Here is an 18,747-nt window from a genome sequence, read left to right as displayed (position 1 = left end):
GGTTTCCCTATGTCCATGATCCCGTGGGAGGGCACAGACTCTATGCTATGACTGGAGCTCTCCTGCTCCGTTATCAGCAGTGCAGAGGGAGGTGCACTGGTGTGAGTCTGGGGCCACGCTGGCTGCTGGGGAGCACGGGGCTGGAAGGGTTCACTCGCTGGCAGTGAATCCCAAGGTTTGACAGTGATAACCTACAGCTAGAAATCTCCAGTCCAAAATGCAGCCTGCCACTTAATTCATCCAGTGCTCCTGATATCTTAGGCAATGGGGCAGCTTAAGGTGCTGATATTTATATTCCTGAAATACCCAGAGGCCCCAACTAGAGCTGTACCACCATGTGCCAAGTGCTTTGCAGATAAGAAGGATGAGTAAGGCCTTTCCTATCACCCAGCGCTTGGTTATAAAATGACTGGGCTCACTTTAGATGTCAAGATACATCTACAGCAAATGAACAAAGAGCTAATAAATGATTAATAAATGCTTTGAAAAATGGCTAATTAAATGCAACAGCATTTTAGAGTGCAATGGAAAAGCACAAAACATGTAAACTCAAGCGATAACGCTTCTTCTGATATGACTTATCTACAGCATGCTGCTCACATCTGCAAGAGTGCTTAGAAATATTATTAACATCTTGTGTACCAGGAATAAAGAGAGCCTTCCTGTGAAGGAAGAGTAATTCTTTCCTTGGGATAAGGGCAAATTCCTCATTGTTTAGGCCATCTGAAATCCAGAAAAACTAGAAGGCACTTATAGTAACACATACTGGGAGATGTGAGTGATGAGAGCAAGCTGACAGTGTTTGCATTCACCCTGCCCTGTTATCTGCCTGTCACGTCATAGGGTCCTGTGCTCCCAGGCCAGACACCCTCTCTGTTCCACTGGATTCTCATCCACCATCTCCCATTCTTGGCTGGCAAGGGGAAAATGCCTTTTCATCCTGCCCTGCTCCAGACAACAGTCAGGCTCTCTCCATCTGCTTCAGCAGCATAACAGATTTTTTTTTTAAATGTCACAAAAGGGGGGGGGGTTGATCCTGGTTGCATCCTCATTGGTACAAACAAGGATTTCCACCACTAACATTGCTAAAGCTACCAAACCACAGATCCTGCTGCGGTGTCTGTATTTGACTCCAAAAGGCCCCACAACTTCCCTTGATTGCTGCCCTGCATCAATACTGCATTGGTGGGGGCTGCTGTACTCTGGGATGGCAGTTAAAATAGGTATCAGAAAAAGCTGTGTATCTTCACCTTTGAAGGAACAAACTTGCCTGGGTTTGGAACTTAGAGTTTTCTGAGTGTAAGTTGGATGTGAGCTGGTAACATTTTATGGTGGAAAAGGGAAATGTGAAGGAAAAGAATAAAAAACAGTAACGCACGTGTTAAATGAACCAGTCAACTGCGAACAATGGAAAGCTGAAAAATGGATATGGGGGAAAGCATTTTGCGGTGTAGTTATTTCTTGCTGCAGTTCTTTATAACGTCCCAGATGGGAGATTCATGACCCTAGGAAGCAGTCTGTACGCTCCAGGGTTTGGCCTGCGGCAGCCCATGACTCACTCGCCTGCCACGTTTGGCAGTAAGCTGAGAAACAAGCAAGATAGCAAAATGTCTTGTGGAAACAGCAAAACAAGAGATGAATTAACTGCTGGAAGAGTGAAAAAACAAACCTCTGTGCACAAAGGGGGGCCCTCAATGCAGAGAGCAAGCACTCATGCCACTGGGGACTCCAGAGGAGCTGGCCTCCCAGGCAGCCAGCTCCATTTGTTTGTAGGCAAAACAAATCCAGGATGCTTCAGTCTTATATGGTGAAGTAGGCGGAAACAGAAGATTTGAGGTTCTACCCACCAGCAGCAAGATGGTTTTTCAGGGGCTCAAGGAAGGAGGATTTGTGGATCTACATTGCCATCTAATGGCAAGGAACAGCTTACAGCTTTCAGTGCTGCACAGAAACTGGCTGTAATAGCAGTAACCGAGGATGGCATGGTCTACAGTGATTATTATCCTTTGGCCCAAAGGCAAATCCTTCTCTGCAACAGAATGTGGTCTCCTGTGAAGGCAATACAGCTAGCCCAGGTAAGGGAAGGGTACCAAAGCCTTGGGATTGAGGCTGCTGATTCTTCCTCTTCTGGCATCCACTCCAGTGTCTTTGCCAGGAACACGAACATGGGGTAGGATTTCTTTCCTCTGGTGTACCACATACTGCACATGGGCAAACTTCCCAAGCAGGTGCACATTTTGGGTTCTGAGTGAATCCTGCCATCCTATTCAAAGCACTTCACTCAGCATTTCAGGTGTTCAGGACCCTGTTGAAAAATACAGATAACCAGGGTTAGATAAGAAAAGAGGTATATTCTTGGAGATAGGCTCAGGAAGGATGGATCTGTCCTTTTGGTCGCACCTAGCCCAGCATCTTGTCTGCATCAGTGCCGAGTAATGGACATGTAACGAGAAAATATCAGAAATACAATAGTACAGATTGATACCACCCTGCCTTATCCTTCATGCTGAGAGACAGCCCTGCAGGGAAATCCTACAAAGAAAATTCAGTGAGATGTGAGATTTTATGGATTTTGTCATTTCTAACTGAACATTTAAACGGAGATGACAGGAAGAGACAAGTTTGATGTTCATTCTAGTGCCATCTTCATTACAGTGTTCTGCTAATGATGCACCACATTATATAGTTCCTAGAACAGAAACTTTACGAGAGAGAGTTGTCTATTAGGAGATAATTACATTAAGAAACCAAAGGAAACTTGAGAAGGGATTGTCAGCAGCCTCTTCCTTCGACTTTGACACATTTCTAATCTTGACACATGTACATATGAAGAGGAGTTGGAACTTATTGCAAGAGAGGAAGGTGATATTCAATATCCAGGAGTTTCAAATGGAGCAGGAGCTTGGGGAGAGACTGAGGATATAAAGTGTCTGCTTCTTCCACATGGGCAAATGGGTCATAGTGTTCATTCCAACTAAATTTTGGAAAAAAAAATAAATCAGAGTAGAGATTGAGAGTACTGAAAAAAATGACTTCAGTCCACAGGACCAAAAGAACCACCCCTGTCTGTTACAATGCCTGCTGCAACATGCTTCCCACACAGCGTGCTGCCAAAGAAATGAGCACACTGTCGAAGCATCCAGCTTCATTTCCTCCTGGTACCCTCTCCTATTTACACATGGTCTTGCCAAGCCTTGCTAGGCCCAAACAATCCAGCTGAAAGAAGAGGGATAAGCAAGGGATCTCAACCTTTTGAACACGCTCCCACCTGTTCAATAAATGCATGGTTTGGAGGGCTTTTCCCTTTCTTTGTTGCTCGTTACTTCACAAGTTAAAGAAAGCCAAAGGCTGAGGGACCAGATAAGATTTTTCAGGATTTCTCTCCAGTTTGTGAAGCAGAGAGGGAAAGAAGGGGATGAACCCAGTTGATGGACTGCACAGGATGATTTGTTCCTAGATGTTCCTCTCTAAAATGGCTCTGAGTCATGCTACAGAGCTGATCAGAAAAACATTCTTCCTGTAATAGGAACACAACAGCAAAAAAGCCTTGTTGAGTGTTCAGTTCTGAGTGCTCAGCCCTGACTCTGAGCCTGCAGCAGGAGAAGGGGAGGAGGGCTGGCTGGAAAGCCTCCTCCGCTCCCTCAGCAGTTGGAAACCACGCAGAGGCTGCAAGAGCCGTCGCAGAAGCAGGCTGAAGCCTGCCGAAGGCTACATGCAGCTGCAGACCCGGGGAAAGGCACGCGTGGTCTTGCAGCTGCCTCCATGGTATGCGTTCCCACAGGTCAGGTGGGGTGAGCACCGTCCTCCCGCTTTCTCCTCCACTCGTTTCCAAAGCTGTGCCCCAAAACCTGCCTCTTCAGAAAGGAACTACAAACAAAGCCTGCAGCACACCCACCCCGTGTGGAGCCTGAAGGAGGCACAGAGCATGGCCGACCTCCCTGAACGCAGAGCCTGTGAGCTGCAGCAGTGGAAAAAAAGCTACTGAAGATACACATTGCTCCAAAGAGAGTTAGCAGAGATTGCTGCGGCCATTGGCCAAAGAACAGGGACACTGCAATGTGGCTGCCTGGGCTCTGCAAGTCCTCAGCACTGCAGCACAGGCATGGGGCTGCACAGCCTGCTGCCCTCCTGGCTGTCCACGCATAACAGCACCTCTCTTACTGCGAGAGGCTGAGGGAGTCGGGCTTGTCCAGCTCGGAGAGGGACCTCGGTGTGGCCTTCAGTGCTGTAAGGGAGCTTGTGAGCTGGAAGTGGAGAGACCGCACACGGTCTGACAGCTATAGGACGTGGGGAAATGAAATCTCGCACTCAGAGAGCGGCGAGGCGCTGACACTGCCCAGAGTGGCCATGAACGGACCCCGGGCAGCGTCAGCTGGGCGGGCAGCCGGCCCACGGCATGTGTTGGACCTAAATCTCTCAGTTCCCTGCTGACATAAACCATCCTATGACTCTGCGGGGAGCAGCGCCGTCGCGGGCTCCCGACACCGATCCCGCAGGCTCAACACACCGGCCGACGGGCAGCGCCGCCCCACTGCGCGGCGGAGAGGCGCGCACGGCGCTCCGGGAGCTGTAGTTCCACCGCCCCCATCCGCCATCTTGGCGCCGCCAGAACTCCGCCCCGCGGCGCTGCTCGGCCGCCATCTTGGGTCGGGGCGAAGCCGCCCTCGTGAGGCGGTGGCGGGGATCGGCGGGTTTGCTTCTTGTAGCAGTGAAAGCGTTGCTTTTATTTAGAATCGGGAAAGCTGAGAATCCCTCACAAAAAGCAAGCTGAGCGGCGTGGTGGTGCCTGTGAGGTGCTGGATTCTCCTGTGGGCATTGTGAGGCATTTGCCTCGCGTCTGTTCTGTATCGAGCTTAGATTAATAAAAGCCTTTGGTCGTTGTTAGGCCCCCCGCCCCCTGAGGTGTCTCCTGAAGGCTTTGTTTTGTAACGCGTGGATTTATTTTGCAGGAGTCCAAAGAGATCCTTTTATACCCTGCCTGTTGTGCTGGGCAGCCAGGCCGTGCCCACAGCGCAGGGCTGCTCTGCTGCCTGCAAGCCGCTGCGCTGAGCAGCTTTCTTTCAAGCATACACTCATATGTCAACACTTCTGCTTTGTCAGAAGCTTAAAAATGGAAACAGTGCTCTCTTTAAGAAAGCGGGGCCCAAATAAGGAGATGATGGAGTGGCGAGGATTCCTCCAGTGAGTGTTCCAGCTCATTCCTTACAAAGGCTGCGTGTGAAAGATAGAGGCCCACGGATCTGGGTTTTGTCCAGGGGTCTCCAGGTTTAAAGCTCCCTGCAGCCGCTTCAGCTCAGTTTCCCTGTGACTTGGCTGGGCACGACTTCTTTCTCTGCCCCAAAAACATAAGGCTTTACCCTTCAGAACTCTTGGTTGTGTGACAAACTCAGCCTGTCCTTTAGCAGAAATGGAAGCGATCAAGAAAAAGATGCAGATGTTGAAGCTGGACAAGGAGAATGCAATTGATAGAGCAGAGCAGGCTGAAACGGATAAGAAGGCAGCTGAGGACAAATGCAAGCAGGCAAGTAGAAATAAAATCACAGATTGTGCACGTGCTGTGGAAATCAGTGTAACAAAGTGCTGTGCTGCACTCTGATTCCGAGAACAAAATTTGAACTTGAGTTTCCCATTAATCTGTTTTCAATCTTTTGCCTTTTTATTATGTTAAACTCGTACAGCCACTGCTAGGTATTAATGATAGTTTCTTCTGTCTTTGCAAAGCTAGCACTAGCTAGAGATTTTTAAGACTATTTTGTCTCAGTTTTCTTAAATCATACATAATTGCTTTAATTTTCTTTTGCTCGTGATTCCATTGAAAAGACATGAAAAACTTCAAGTCAAAGCTGTAGATTGAACACCTGTAGGAACAGAGTTAATGCTGCCTGAAGTCAGCCGATGTTAATTGAGCCTCTCCTTGAAGTGAATTAATGAAGTTCTGCTGACTTGTCTGTGGTCCCGCAGTGCCCTCGGAGGTGCCTGCTGCGACTCGCCAGTAGGTGTGCTGTGTTATGATTTGTCAGCAATGATCAGAAATATCTTAATTTGAAAGCCCTGATTTTAATTGAATTATACTGATAGCATTTGCATATTCTATTGCTTTTTGTTGTTCTTTATTCTGGGTGCCTACCTCAACTCTGAGCTGTAATACTTTCAGAATAATCTTTAAATGTTTTGCTCACCATGTTCCAATTTGTTACTGAGCTTATATAAAGAAATGCTCATATCTTGTTATATTCTCTAAACGTGTTTCTTTCTGCTACTTCTTCCAGATTGCCATGTGCATTATTATTTGGCCAAGTGTTTCTTCTGTCCAATCTGGGATCTTTGGGTGATGTAATTACATTTTTAATTGGCCATCCATGTTGCTAAAGCACCGCAAAAAAAAAAAAAAAAGTTTCCAAAAGGCTGAACTGCTGCCGCCTTCCTGCTCCACCCCAGCTCACAGAAAGCCCTTCATCTCTTTGTTGCGCTCAGAGCTGCTCCAGGCTCCACGCAGCACCGCGTGAACGCGGTCGCTGTTTCTTCCATAGCCTGAGAGGTGCAGCTCAGATGTGGTTCTGCCGGGCCACACCGGCCCCCTTCCTGCGCTCAGGGGCATAGCAGCCCCAGCAGATGGGAATTCAGAGCTGTTAGAGGTGACGGGATGCTTAGCCCCTCTTTGCATGTAGTTAGCAAAGGTGACTTCCGACAGACTGAACGGCGTCTCTTTGGGAACTCTTAAGTATGAGGGTAATCTGCAATAAAAAGTGAAATAGGGGAAATAAGGCTTTGATCTTCCTTCTCTTCTCTGAACTGTCCCCAGTTTTCCACCTCTTTTATTACTTTTTTTTTAACACAGGCACACGCACCGTGGTAGGGATTTTAATGTCATACATGAAGGAAGCATCACTTCCTCCTGCTTGCTGTTCCCTGCTGAAGCACCCAGGGGAGCCTGTTCAGTTCTCTCACGCTGCGGTTACTCTAAACAAAAGTACAGCAGCGTAGCAGTGTTGAAGAACAGCTCGCTGCCAGGAATGCTGGTAAAGCTGTCCTTGATGCTAGAATGAAGAAGATACACGTACTGAAACATGAACTGTTTTGAGTGAACTGTTCTGACAGTCTAAATTTAGGTGAAATCAGAGTCAAATGGTTAAATCAGTTTTCTCTACGGACTGAACTGTTTTGTATTGCAAATGGCAGGCGGGAGCAGATGGGCTGCAGGCACACCCTTATCAGCAGCAGCTCCTGATAATGCAAATTCCTCGGGAGCGTGAGCAGTTTGTCACTAACCGTTCTCCCTGCAGGGTATAAATAGTTCTGTGCAGTGCACAGTATGGATTTATATGGTGCGGGATGGAGAGCACCTCGATGGCCGGGTTGGACCTGCGATGGTGGAGGTTGGGGCTGTTTGGGGCCCTCTGACCCACCCCACACAGCAGCGGCACTGCAGCTCGTCGTTCTGATGTGCAGAGCTGCAGCAGGGAACAGCCGCCCTGTTCTTAGAACTGTACCACAATCAAAGAGTTTCCTAACAGGTCGTGAGTTATTCTGTCACAATATTCTGCACATGGACATAATTTTAAAACACTGTAAAATACGCTGTAGAACTGCAGGATGTTGTGGAGTCCAAAACAGAAATGAGGTGTAAAGGAGACGATGCCAAGTTCTGTACTGAGCCACATCCTGTGCTGCTGGAGGACAGCGTGCTTTAATCATCTTCCCTGGGATCTGCTGCCAGGCAGACACTGCCGGCCCTGGGTCTTCTGGGACTCCATGATATGAAAACTAAGGGAGAGGTTTTAGCCACGTCTCTGTGGTAATCCGTCCAAATTCCTTTCTTTTCTCTTGAAAGGTCGAGGATGAGCTGGTAGCTCTGCAGAAAAAATTGAAAGGAACCGAAGATGAGCTGGATAAATACTCCGAGGCTCTGAAAGATGCCCAGGAAAAGCTGGAGCAGGCTGAAAAGAAGGCCACGGACGTACGTACCCACAGCCGGCTGCGCCCGGCTTTGCTGTGTGTGTGGGACGGGGCCGGTGCGAATCACCGGGCGTTGTTTGTTGCAGTACCTCGGTCAGGGGACGGGAAAGCGGCGCTACGTTTCAGGTACGTCCGGCTGCCGCCCGCTGCGCTGCCCGCTCCGCACCCTGCGCTGCCGCAGCGGCACACGGCACTGCACGGGGCGCCGGTTGGGAGGGACGGAGGCGCTCGGCAGCCGGGAGGCGTCCTGTATAAGCGAGCCATGTTGCCGGGGCCCCGCTTGGCGCTCGGCTCCGCTCGGCGCAGGGCTGCACCGCACGGCCCCGCCCCGCCCCGCCCCGCCCCGCTCCGCTCCGCACCGCACCGCACCGCACCGCCCGAAGCTGCCGGGCCCGGTTCCGCTCCTCCCGCGCCAGCGCGGGCCCAGACGTGGCGCGGCGCGGCGGGCGTCGCTTTGGCGTCCTCGGGGCGCGGCCGTGCCGGAGCTCCCGCGCGCCGCTCCTCTGCTGACGTCACCACCCCACCTCCCGCCGCGTGACGTCATCGGCCCATTGAAAGGCGCGGGGCCGCGCGCCGCCACGTGCAGCACCGCGCGCCCTGCCCGCCGCGCCCATGGCCGCGCCGAGCTCCTTGGAAGCGGTGAAGAGGAAGATCCAATGCCTGCAGCAGCAGGCGGACGAGGCGGAGGATCGCGCCCAGGTCCTGCAGCGGGAGCTGGACCTGGAACGGGACCTGCGGGAGAAAGTGAGACCGCCGGCTGCCCGCTCGCCTCTCTCGGTCGCTCTCTCCGGGCTGCCCCGCTCCTTCCTTCCTGTCTCTGGCTCTCTCTCTGGCTGCGCCCGGTGCGCCCCGCACCTCCCCGCGCTCCGCTCTCCACCGCGGGCACCGCGCCGGGCTCGGGCTGCGGGCTGCGGGCGGGGCGGCCGCTCGCTGGGAAAAAGCGCTGCATGACAACGGGCGGGGAGGTCCCGCCCCGGCGCCGCGCCGCCGGCTCAGGCACAGCTGGGAAATGTCCGAACTGCTGGAAAATAACTTTTCCCTCCCGGTTTTCCCTGAGAAATGGGAGCTCTCCAGCAGCGTGCCGCTCTCCCGGGGCCGGACAGCTGGTTTCACTTAGGTCTGTGTGCGATCGGCCCGCCCGGCATCTTCCTGCTGTTTTATCGCATGTCAGCGAGTTAGTTTTACCGTATAAGGAGCGCGGGCTGCGGCAGAGGTGGGGCCGGGCGGCTCCCGAGGGTCCGCGCCGCGGCTCCGGGATCGCGGTCAGTGGGAGCGGCCCGGCCGGAGCGAGAAGCGGCGGTGCTCGGACCGGATGCCGGAGTGCTGCGTGAGCGATGTGGGAACCCAGTAAGTTAAACACGGAGCGAACCGGAGGCCGGGCGGCTCGGGACCGGAGTCGGGCGTCGGCTGCCGGCTGGGTCGGCCGCTGAGCTCCTCCCAACGTCCTTACGAGGGGAAACCGCGTCCTCGGGCTGAGGAGCGGCTGGAAGCAGCGGGGAGCTGCTCCGCCACGGCAGTCCGCGCAGCCCCAGCGAGGAGTGCTCTGCCCGCAGCCCCCAGCGCTGCTCTCCGGGAAGGGTGGCAGGCAGGGTTAGGGTCAGTGCGCACTGATTAGCTGAGCGATCCTGGCCTTACTAAAGCGTGGCTTTTCTCTTCAAATATGAAGCGATTAAAGGAGCCGTGTCTTAATAAACACGATGTATTTATGGACGCTCATCTGTTTGCATCGTGCATAGGCAGGCATCTCTCCATTTGTTGTGTAGCGATTTTGGAATGAGCAGTTAACTACTGCTTGGCTTTCTGAATAACACGGACCTCATTCCGGACTGTTTGCTGCACAGTTCCTTAAGTACCACAGGAAGTGATGGAAAAGGAAAGGATTTATTTTCAGAACGTATTTAATTTTGCCCTATTTCTGTTACAAAGCAGAGCACCTCGCGCTGCAGCCGGCCCTGCCCCGCTGAGCAGAAGGGCTGCGTTCCCTGCTCACGGTGCAGGGCTGGTAGCATCACAGTCTGTGATGGAACCAAGAGTTTACAACCAGACACGAAGGTTTTGGAACAAGCCATTACGTTTAAGTTTGAATTCTACAGGTAGATCTGTTTTTATCAGTGCTCAGTCCTTTGTTGTGCGCCAGGAATGAGGAGTACCAGCAAGAAAAGGAAGGGGGAAGCAGCGCTGTGTACCTTGGCATTCCTGAGATGCCATTGCTTAAACAAACAAAAAGCGGGGAGAGAGGAAAAGGGTTTCAGAGCCGCTGTGCTGCAGTGGGGGGAGCCGCGGGGCGGCGCGGGGCTCAGCTCCCTGCTGTGTCTGCAGGCGGAAGGCGAGGTGGCGGCGCTCAACAGACGCATCCAGCTGGTGGAAGAGGAGCTGGACCGGGCCCAGGAGCGCCTGGCCACAGCCCTGCAGAAACTGGAGGAGGCCGAAAAGGCGGCGGATGAGAGTGAGAGGTAACCTCCCCCTTGGGCTTCCCTTGCTTTCTCTCTTTCCTTCTTTCGTTCTTTCATTTGTGTAAAGAATAAAATCAAATTACACAGAACATTCCAGCATCTGCGTGTGCTAACGTGCATCGCAGAGACTGAACTTGAGGTGCCTTTTTTTTCTCTTTTAAAACTACTTTAAGTGAGTAATTCTATCAGCTTGGAAGAACCTGAGGGTTGGTTGCAATGGGGCCCTTTTGGTTACAAATATTGAATTCCACTTTGGGGCTTTTGATACAAAATTGCTAAAATGTTTCTACGGTCAGCATAATTGCTTTGGCTTCTGCAGAGGAATGAAAGTTATTGAGAACAGAGCAATGAAAGATGAAGAAAAAATGGAAATTCAGGAAATGCAGCTGAAGGAGGCCAAGCATATTGCTGAGGAAGCCGACCGCAAATACGAAGAGGTGAGGAATGTGTAAATAAGGGAGCTGATAGAATTATGGGAAACCAAGAACAACTTTTGTTGTTCTTCGCTTCGATCATTTTTTGTATGTTTTTCACACTGTGATGGTACAACTTTAGAATACTCCCAAAAAGGAGTAATTTAAATTGTGACTTTTGCAGCATTGTAGGTATTTGATTCTATAAAAACTGCAAAGTCTGATTTTGGGGAAAAAGTGTCACATCTGTGCACAAACGTTCTGCTGCACTGTTATTGCTCAGAAGGAAAGCAGGCAGGGCTGCAGATCAGCGCCGTGTGAACGCTGTGCTCTCTCCTCAGGTTGCCCGCAAGCTGGTGATTCTGGAGGGGGAGTTGGAAAGAGCTGAAGAGCGCGCAGAGGTGTCCGAAGTGTGAGTAGCTTTACACACCTGGAGGTTTAGAACGGAGGTTAAAACATCTCAAGGGAAAAATCTACTCGTGGGGGAGCACATAGTGTGCTTGGAAATGGCTTTGTGCCCCATGTGCCCAACTTCCTGCTTTCAAACTTAACGATTTTTTTTTTTTACCATATATTTTTAGACTTCTTCTAAATAAAATCAAACCACAACACAGTGGTGACCTCTGCTTTTTTTTTTTTTTTTTTTTTTTTTTTTTTTGCCTGTAGTAAATGTAGTGACCTTGAAGAGGAGTTGAAGAATGTCACAAACAATCTGAAGTCTTTGGAAGCTCAATCTGAAAAGGTTGGTACTTTCAACCTATGGGATGGGGACAAAGTCAAAACCTGTAACTAAAATGCACAGAAATACTCCAGAAATACTCAGAAATTAAGAGGGGTTACCTGCCTTCCTGTGCCAACAGGCCATCAATAATGCTGCACCATTCCTCTTTGCACATTCAGCTGTTTTGTGCTGCACAAGAAAATAAAGTCTAAATTGCATGAAGTGATTTGGACATCATCGGGTTCACAGTGATGGTACAGAAATCAGAGTCTGAGATGTCTCAGAAGTGTGCGAAGTGCATGCAGCTGTTGTGAAAAGGAAAGCAGCTGTAAATAGATCATGTTTCCATAAACATCTATTGCTGCTGCAACTGCTCTTCAGGAGTGTGTATTGTTTCCACAGTACTCTGAAAAGGAAGATAAGTATGAAGAGGAAATCAAGATTCTCTCTGACAAGCTTAAAGAGGTGAGTCCAGCCCCCCCCAGGCTGCCTTGGCGGCGTTTTTTAGCAGCGCTCAGTTATTCTATTTAATATTCCTAGGCTGAAACTCGTGCTGAGTTTGCTGAGAGAACAGTTGCCAAACTGGAAAAGTCCATTGATGATCTGGAAGGTATGAAATTAAACATTTTAAAATGGGTGTTGTATCTTGCTGAGAAGCATCCGCCTGCTGTCCCGGTGGGCTGCGCAGGGCTGTGCTGCCTCATGGCTCTGGAAGAGATTCTCTTTCACAACCTTGTGAACAATAAACTTTTTGGCCAACTCACACACATAGAATCTTAAGAACCATTTCAATTAGTAACAAAATCATAACGTTAGCCCAATGACTGAAAAATAACTATGAGATTTATTAAAAAAAAAGAAGCGCAGATGAAATGCCTGACCTGGCAGCTGCACGTATTTCTACTTTCGCACTGCTGCTCAATCACAGATCTGTTTTCTTCTTTTGTTTTCCCTTCCACCTGCTTTGCTTGCTGCCTTCTCCTGTCCTCGTGCCCTCTGCTGTCCGCCTTTCCCTCCGGGCTGCTCTCCGCACGCTGCCCGGCAGACGAGCTGTACGCTCAGAAGCTGAAGTACAAAGCAATCAGCGAGGAGCTGGACCACGCGCTCAATGACATGACCTCGCTGTAGTTTGTGCTGCTGCATCTCTTATGCTCTTCTTGCCTGTAATTCCTGCCATTCTGTGCAGTCCTAAAAGCGATCCTTCGGTCTGATCCTTCTCTGTAAAACTCAATAAAAATCAGATCCCTCTACCTTCCAGCTTTGGGGCTTTCTTTCCTTATAACCCGCTGAAAATACAGCAGTGATGACTGTAAGTAATGCAGCTCGGTGCTCCGCGGGCAGCACCTCATTGTGAGAGCAGCCGCAAAAAGAAAAGCCGCGTCGTTTCCCGTGAATCTCGGGGTACGTTTGTAATTCGAGGAGTAAAGCCGTATCGTCCGTCTTACGTCCATTTTTCTCCCTTCTCACCAGACAAACTCGCGCAAGCAAAGGAGGAGAACCTGGGGCTGCACCAGACGCTGGACCAGACGCTAAACGAACTGAACTGTATATGACCCGAGCGGGACCCCGCGGCCCGAACGCGGCATCCGCCCTCAGCGCGTCCCCGCCGCCCTCAGGGCCCCGACAGACGGAGCTCGGCGCGGTTCTGCGCTCCGCGGGGCGCCGCGCGCATTAAACGCTTTTCTCGCAGCCCCGCCGCTCCGCTCCTTGCGCCGCGCCGCCCGTCGAGTGACGTCACGAGCCGGCGCGCCACGTGACGCTGCCCGCGCGCCCCGGCCCCTCCCTCCGGCTTCGACTCGCGCGGCCGCGAGCGCCTTCCGCCCGGGGCGGGAAGTGACGTCGCGCCGGGCGCGCGCAGCGGGGAGCGCGGCCAATCGCGCGGCCGCTTACGCCGCGAGCGGAGTCCAATGGAGGGGCGGCTCGGGGCTCCGCCCCCCGGGTTCGGCGGCGACGCGACGCTCCGCTCGACCAATCGGCGCGCTGCGGGCGGTGATGGGCGGCGGGTGCGGCCCGTGAGGCGGCGCGGGGGGCGGGCGGTGGCGCAGGGGCGGCGCCCGGGAACATGGCGAAGACGTACGACTATCTGTTCAAGCTGCTGCTCATCGGCGACTCGGGCGTGGGGAAGACGTGCGCGCTCTTCCGCTTCTCCGAGGATGCCTTCAACGCCACCTTCATCTCCACCATCGGTGCGCGGGGCCGAGCGGTGCCGCGGCCCCCGCGGGCTGCGCTGCCGGGCTGTGCGGTGCTGCCGCCTCGCTCCCTGCGGCGCTGAGCCGCGGCCCGAAGCCCGGCCGTGCGGGCGGCCTCCGCTCGCTTTCCTCGTGGGAAGGCGGCGAAGCCGGACCGGGGGAACCAGAGGGAAAACCTCGTTTGGTTCTCTGTAGAAATTAAAAGTAATTCGGTTGTTTCTCGTTCCAGGCATTGATTTTAAGATCAGAACGATAGAGCTGGATGGCAAGAGAATCAAGCTGCAGATATGGTAAGGCCGGTTTGAGTTCCACGCCTTGACAGCCGGCGCTGCGGCGTAGCGCCGTTACTTTTGTCGCGGTTTTGCTCTGGCGGTGTCGTCAAAACAAAAGCAGTTTTAGCGCACGGCGCCGCGCGATGTGAGCACCGAGCTGGGAGGTGAGCGAGCCCCGTTCCGTGTGTTTGCAGGGACACCGCCGGGCAGGAGCGATTCCGCACCATCACAACGGCGTACTACAGAGGAGCCATGGTAGGAGCGCGGCGCGGGCGGTTCGGCTCCAGCGGAGCGGCGTGGCCTGCGGGCGGAACCGCCCTGCAGTTCAGCTGGCCGGGTGCCGGCGCTGTGCCGGGCGCTGGGCGCTGTGACTCAGTGCGAACTCGCGCCCCGTCGCCGCCTCGCAGAACGCGCGCTGACGTTCCGGGTTGTGCTGAAACAGCTCTTCTTTATCTGTCCTTTCTGATACGACGGGTCTTTAACTGTTGCTTATACTGATGACGCTGAAAGAAGTGTCTGTCTCCTTGTTCCTTAGGGCATTATGTTAGTCTATGACATCACCAATGAAAAGTCTTTTGAAAATATTCGGAACTGGGTCAGGAACATCGAAGAGGTAATTTCTCTGTTTATGTGATGTTAAAGGTGCTGTTTCTCCTTCCGAAAGGAGAAATTAAATACTTCAGAAATGTCTCTTTCAAACTCAAAGTAGAAAATAAATGAAACAAAAATCAGGAATAACTGCACTGGCTAACAGTCATTTGCTGTGAGGGCGTACAGAGCGTGCTTTTGATTTTGTTTCCCTGGCACAAGTGGGCTCAGAGCTGACGGACGCTCACGGAGCAGTCGGTGCCTGCAGTGCAGTGCTGGGATCAGATGCTGTGCAGTTCAGAAACCTGAGAGTGCTTAGCACCAGCATGTCCATTTTATGTTCTTGATGGACACCTCATCTTTTGGCAGTACTTGTAAGACATAAGCAGAAGTCCTTTCTTTCATCTGTTTCTATCTCAGCATGCCTCTCCAGACGTCGAAAAAATGATCCTTGGGAACAAATGTGATGCAAATGACAAAAGACAAGTTTCTAGAGAGCAAGGGGAGAAGGTAAGTGTCACAGGCTGCACCTGGATTGCTGAGGGTGAAGGCGGCGTGTAAAGTTGGTCCTCCTGGGGTGTCTGTAAAGCCTGCCGAGTTCCTTCCTGCCAGCACTGGTGCAGTTGCTGCCTGAGCAGAAGCAGTCTGTGCTGCAGCCTCAGGAAAACCTGATCTGAAGTGAATGCAGTGCTTCTAAGAGAACTGAGGCATGGTGATGCTCCCTCTTGGATTCAGTCTTTATGCATTTTCCTGAGCTGAGCAATGAAGTTCCCTTTATGAATATTAAAATACCTTTTATTCATTAATTTTCCACTTTTGAAGCAGTCATTACTGTCATTTCCTGGTTTGTGTATAAGGTTTGATGCAGTAAGTGCACCTCCTGCCCCGCAGTGTCCCCACTTTAACCGAGAGCTGTTATTTGTTACTGTGTGTGTGCTTCCTCGGTGGCTCAGTGCTACTTCTGAGTGGAGCTACTGAACGTTTCCCAAGCTGTAGCTGCAAAATATTTTCCCAGTCCAACAAAAAGATGAGTCTGTTTAGATTGCTGATGGATTATCTGCTTGAGATGCGTTAGATGCAAAGGAACTGGCTGAATTCTCAGCCAAAGAAAGAAAATCATTAGGAATGGCCCTTTTTGTGAAAGAAAGGTAGACAGGATTGTTTTTTCTGGCACTGGATGTTAGTCAGAGTAGAGAAAGTACTTCTACGTACCGCAGACGTTACAAAACTGGCAAGGTGTCTGTTAAAAATATATGTATGTATTGAAAGACAAAGGAGCAGATGAAAATGTGCACAAAGTATGAAACAGAGGAACAAAGCCCAGTAAGAACAGATGCCAGTAGCAATGCAGTTCAGCTCCTGATTTGCAGAGGAGATCCCGCGCTGCTCGTTACATTTGTGGCTATTCCTGCAGCCACCCAACTAACACCAAACCTGCTTTTGTTCAGCTTGCAGCGAGTTTTGGAATTAAATTCATGGAGACCAGCGCAAAAGCAAATATAAACATAGAGAATGTAAGTACTGCAACCTTTCTCTTGTATTTATTGTCTTATAAAGCGTGCAGATCAGCAGTGAGAGCAGTTGCCCATCCTGACTGGGTGCGAAACTCAACTGCAGATACTTCACATGGGCTATTAAAGTCAGGAGGGCAGATGATTAATAAACAAAACTGCTAAGAGTGTGTTTTATTAACTGTATTCCTTCAACTGTTTTCCTTATGCAGGCATTTTTCACTCTTGCCAGAGATATCAAAGCAAAAATGGACAAGAAGTTGGTAAGTGAATTCTACTTAGGCTAAGCTGTGTTTAAATGGAGAGGAAAAAACGTGAGAATTAACAGCAAGAACTGCAGCACAGCAAATGGCCTCTCGTGGCCTCTGACCGGAATGCACTGAAGGTCAGAGAGGTTTGTTTTTAGTTTCAGTGAGCTGTGCTCTGCCCATGGCTTATAAACCATTGTGTCTGCATTTCAGGAATCAGCTGCAGTGGTTGATGTTCTCTGAACAGAATTTTTCTATGTGTTTTTTAGAAAGCCATGTGAGTGGTAGAGGAGAGCTGCTTAACGGTATTTCTTGCTCCTGCAGTCAGGAAAAGTGAATTGTATCAGTTTAGAGCATGGAAGGTCTGCTTCACGCTTTGTTGGCTTCATTTCATAAAGAAAATCCAATCACTTCTACTTGTACTGACACCCTGAAGTACTGAGCACAAACCAAACATATCCTGTAATTTTTCTGGTCTCTGCTGTCTTTGGTTTGATGGAAAGAAGAGCAGGCTCTGTATTTGTTGGTCAAAGCCAAAAGTAGGATGAGCAGCTCTCTGAGTTTTCACAGAGGCTGATGCAACTGAAGGGTCAAATAAATGAGTGAAAGCTCCTGCTGAATTTTAGTAATATTTTTTGTATAATTACAGATTTGATTCATCAAAACGTATAGATGAAGTATAGGCAGTAGAAGCTGTTAAGTATAAATAAGTAACTGAAATTCTTTGCATCTTCAGGAAGGCAATAGCCCACAGGGCAGCAACCAGGGAGTCAAAATCACACCAGACCAGCAAAAGAAAAGCAGCTTTTTCCGATGTGTTCTTCTGTGAGGGACACAGCCTTAATCTGAGCGCCTGCTCAGCCCAACTGGACTGTGCCTGTTCTGAGTGAGACTTCTCTGTCTGTGGACTCTAGCGTTTCCAGCAAACCTTGTCACTCTGTGACCACCTGAATAAGAAATTGTTTATTTTAGTAATTGTCTGCTCTTCAATTTTGGAGATGAAACAAGTTTATTTTTGTCAGATTGCCACTGGGCAGGCATTGCAGAGCAGGGGGAGCACAGATCGAATGTGACCTGCGAGAGCACCTCTGCTGACAGGCTTCAACCTCACTGTTTGTATCTCTAACGTATCCAAATTAGAAAGATTAAGTCATAATCAAAATCAGAAACTGAAATGCCAATATGAATAAAGTACAGGTGCATGTATTTGATACATCTGCAGATCTGTGTCTGGATGCATACAAAGCAGTTGCATCAAAACAACCAATAAATGCACTTAGGAAGGCAGTCCGGGCTGCGCCTTCCCAGAAGGTAAAGGAAGCTTTCTGCAAAACTCCTTCTTGCTACTAGAGACAGTTCTTCGATCTGCTGTTCTTACTCAGCTGTGTTGTAGACAATCCATGAGTGCAGCTGGAGTTTAAAAAAATTCCAAGGCATCTCTATTTTTTTAGAAAAAGCAGAGTGTGCTGTAGGTGTGCTGGTTCCTTATGCCAGGAGTTCCTTTAGCCGGGTTACAGGTGGCCACACCTAATTAAACGGTCTGCACGTCCAGCAGGAGAGCTGCAGATGTTCTGCACTCAGTTTTTAGAGAAACAGCCCCCAGGGCCACGTATCCCACACTGAACATCCCAGGGAACAGCTCTTCCTTCTCTAGTTGGAAATGGCCCCCGATCTGTCGTGATGTAGTAGCTGGTTACAAATTGTGACAAGAAAATGTATTGCACTGCTTCCAGTTGTGTGTTCTTATGCACACGTGCTCACATATGCAAATAAATGTTGCACATATGGACACTTTCTGAAAACAAACTTTGAAAGCTGAGATTTGCCTTGCTGCCATGTATTGATCATTGCAGATTTCAAGCAGCAGCAAACCTGTTAATAGCATGCATCAATGCAAATGATGTTTAGTCCTCAGTGGAAATATTTATTCTTATAAACACAGTCTATTACATTCCATTGTATAAAATGTAACAGCCTAGTAAAGCACCTAGGTAACTAATTGCTCTCATTTGAGAGGCTGTAAGCCTGACTAATTAGATTAATAAAAGGAGCCAGTAAGAGCAATCTGCTTAGAAGTCTGCTGTCAGTAATTGGAGTTATGGTATATTTAACCCAAGTGAACATATCAGCTGTGTCCTGCAACTCACTGGAATTGTTCATGTGCTGCTTTGTTTACATTGAAAACTGCACTTAAGGATAAAATTAAAGCTCACTTTAAAGTTAATGATTTAATAATGATTACTTACCAGCTTTGTTTTCTTCAGTTTTCTGGTAATCTGTCTTGGCCTTAGAGGAGCACTCCTAAGTGTTACTGGAGTTAATTATAAGTCTGATAGATTTTTAAACTTATCCGCAGCATGCAACTGAGCTCAACAGGAATTACTGCCTGCTTTTCT

General features: G+C 50.0%; 2 protein-coding genes and 1 long non-coding RNA gene across 8 annotated transcripts; 2 read left to right on the top strand and 1 right to left on the bottom strand.

The window, feature by feature from the left end:
• Window positions 1–5,226: 5,226 nt before the first annotated feature.
• Window positions 5,227–13,232, top strand: TPM4 (tropomyosin 4). Of its 6 annotated transcripts, none has more exons than XM_010725080.4 (10): window positions 5,227–5,521; window positions 7,832–7,957; window positions 8,043–8,082; window positions 10,276–10,409; window positions 10,729–10,846; window positions 11,164–11,234; window positions 11,489–11,564; window positions 11,946–12,008; window positions 12,084–12,153; window positions 12,589–12,793. In XM_010725080.4, the coding sequence occupies exons 2-10, from the start codon at window positions 7,914–7,916 to the stop codon at window positions 12,669–12,671; spliced, it is 699 nt and encodes a 232-aa protein (XP_010723382.1). In that variant the 5' UTR covers window positions 5,227–5,521; window positions 7,832–7,913; the 3' UTR covers window positions 12,672–12,793. The 6 variants fall into 6 exon arrangements, with proteins under 6 accessions (XP_010723382.1, XP_010723381.1, XP_010723380.1 ...); XM_010725081.4 differs by lacking the exon at window positions 5,227–5,521 and adding an exon at window positions 7,495–7,514; XM_010725079.4 differs by lacking the exons at window positions 8,043–8,082; window positions 12,589–12,793 and adding an exon at window positions 13,014–13,232 and having other exon boundaries at window positions 5,233–5,521.
• Window positions 5,762–7,357, bottom strand: LOC146542508 (uncharacterized). Its single transcript, XR_014880195.1, has 2 exons — window positions 6,849–7,357; window positions 5,762–6,734 (listed from the first exon to the last, which is right to left on the bottom strand). It is a non-coding gene; the product is annotated as an uncharacterized LOC146542508 (long non-coding RNA).
• Window positions 13,233–13,374: 142 nt separating the features above from the next.
• On the top strand, window positions 13,375–18,575 carry RAB8A (RAB8A, member RAS oncogene family). Its single transcript, XM_085211919.1, has 8 exons — window positions 13,375–13,729; window positions 13,962–14,022; window positions 14,199–14,259; window positions 14,540–14,617; window positions 15,013–15,102; window positions 16,041–16,106; window positions 16,316–16,366; window positions 17,088–18,575. The coding sequence occupies exons 1-8, from the start codon at window positions 13,606–13,608 to the stop codon at window positions 17,178–17,180; spliced, it is 624 nt and encodes a 207-aa protein (XP_085068045.1). The 5' UTR covers window positions 13,375–13,605; the 3' UTR covers window positions 17,181–18,575.
• The last annotated feature ends 172 nt before the right edge of the window (window positions 18,576–18,747 follow it).

The sequence above is a fragment of the Meleagris gallopavo genome, chromosome 30 (genome assembly GCF_905368555.1).
Source record: "Meleagris gallopavo chromosome 30, MGAL_WU_HG_1.1, whole genome shotgun sequence".
NCBI lineage: Eukaryota > Metazoa > Chordata > Aves > Galliformes > Phasianidae > Meleagris > Meleagris gallopavo.
The sequence above is the reverse complement of the archived record's forward strand: the minus strand, read 5'-3'. Positions and strand labels throughout refer to the sequence as shown.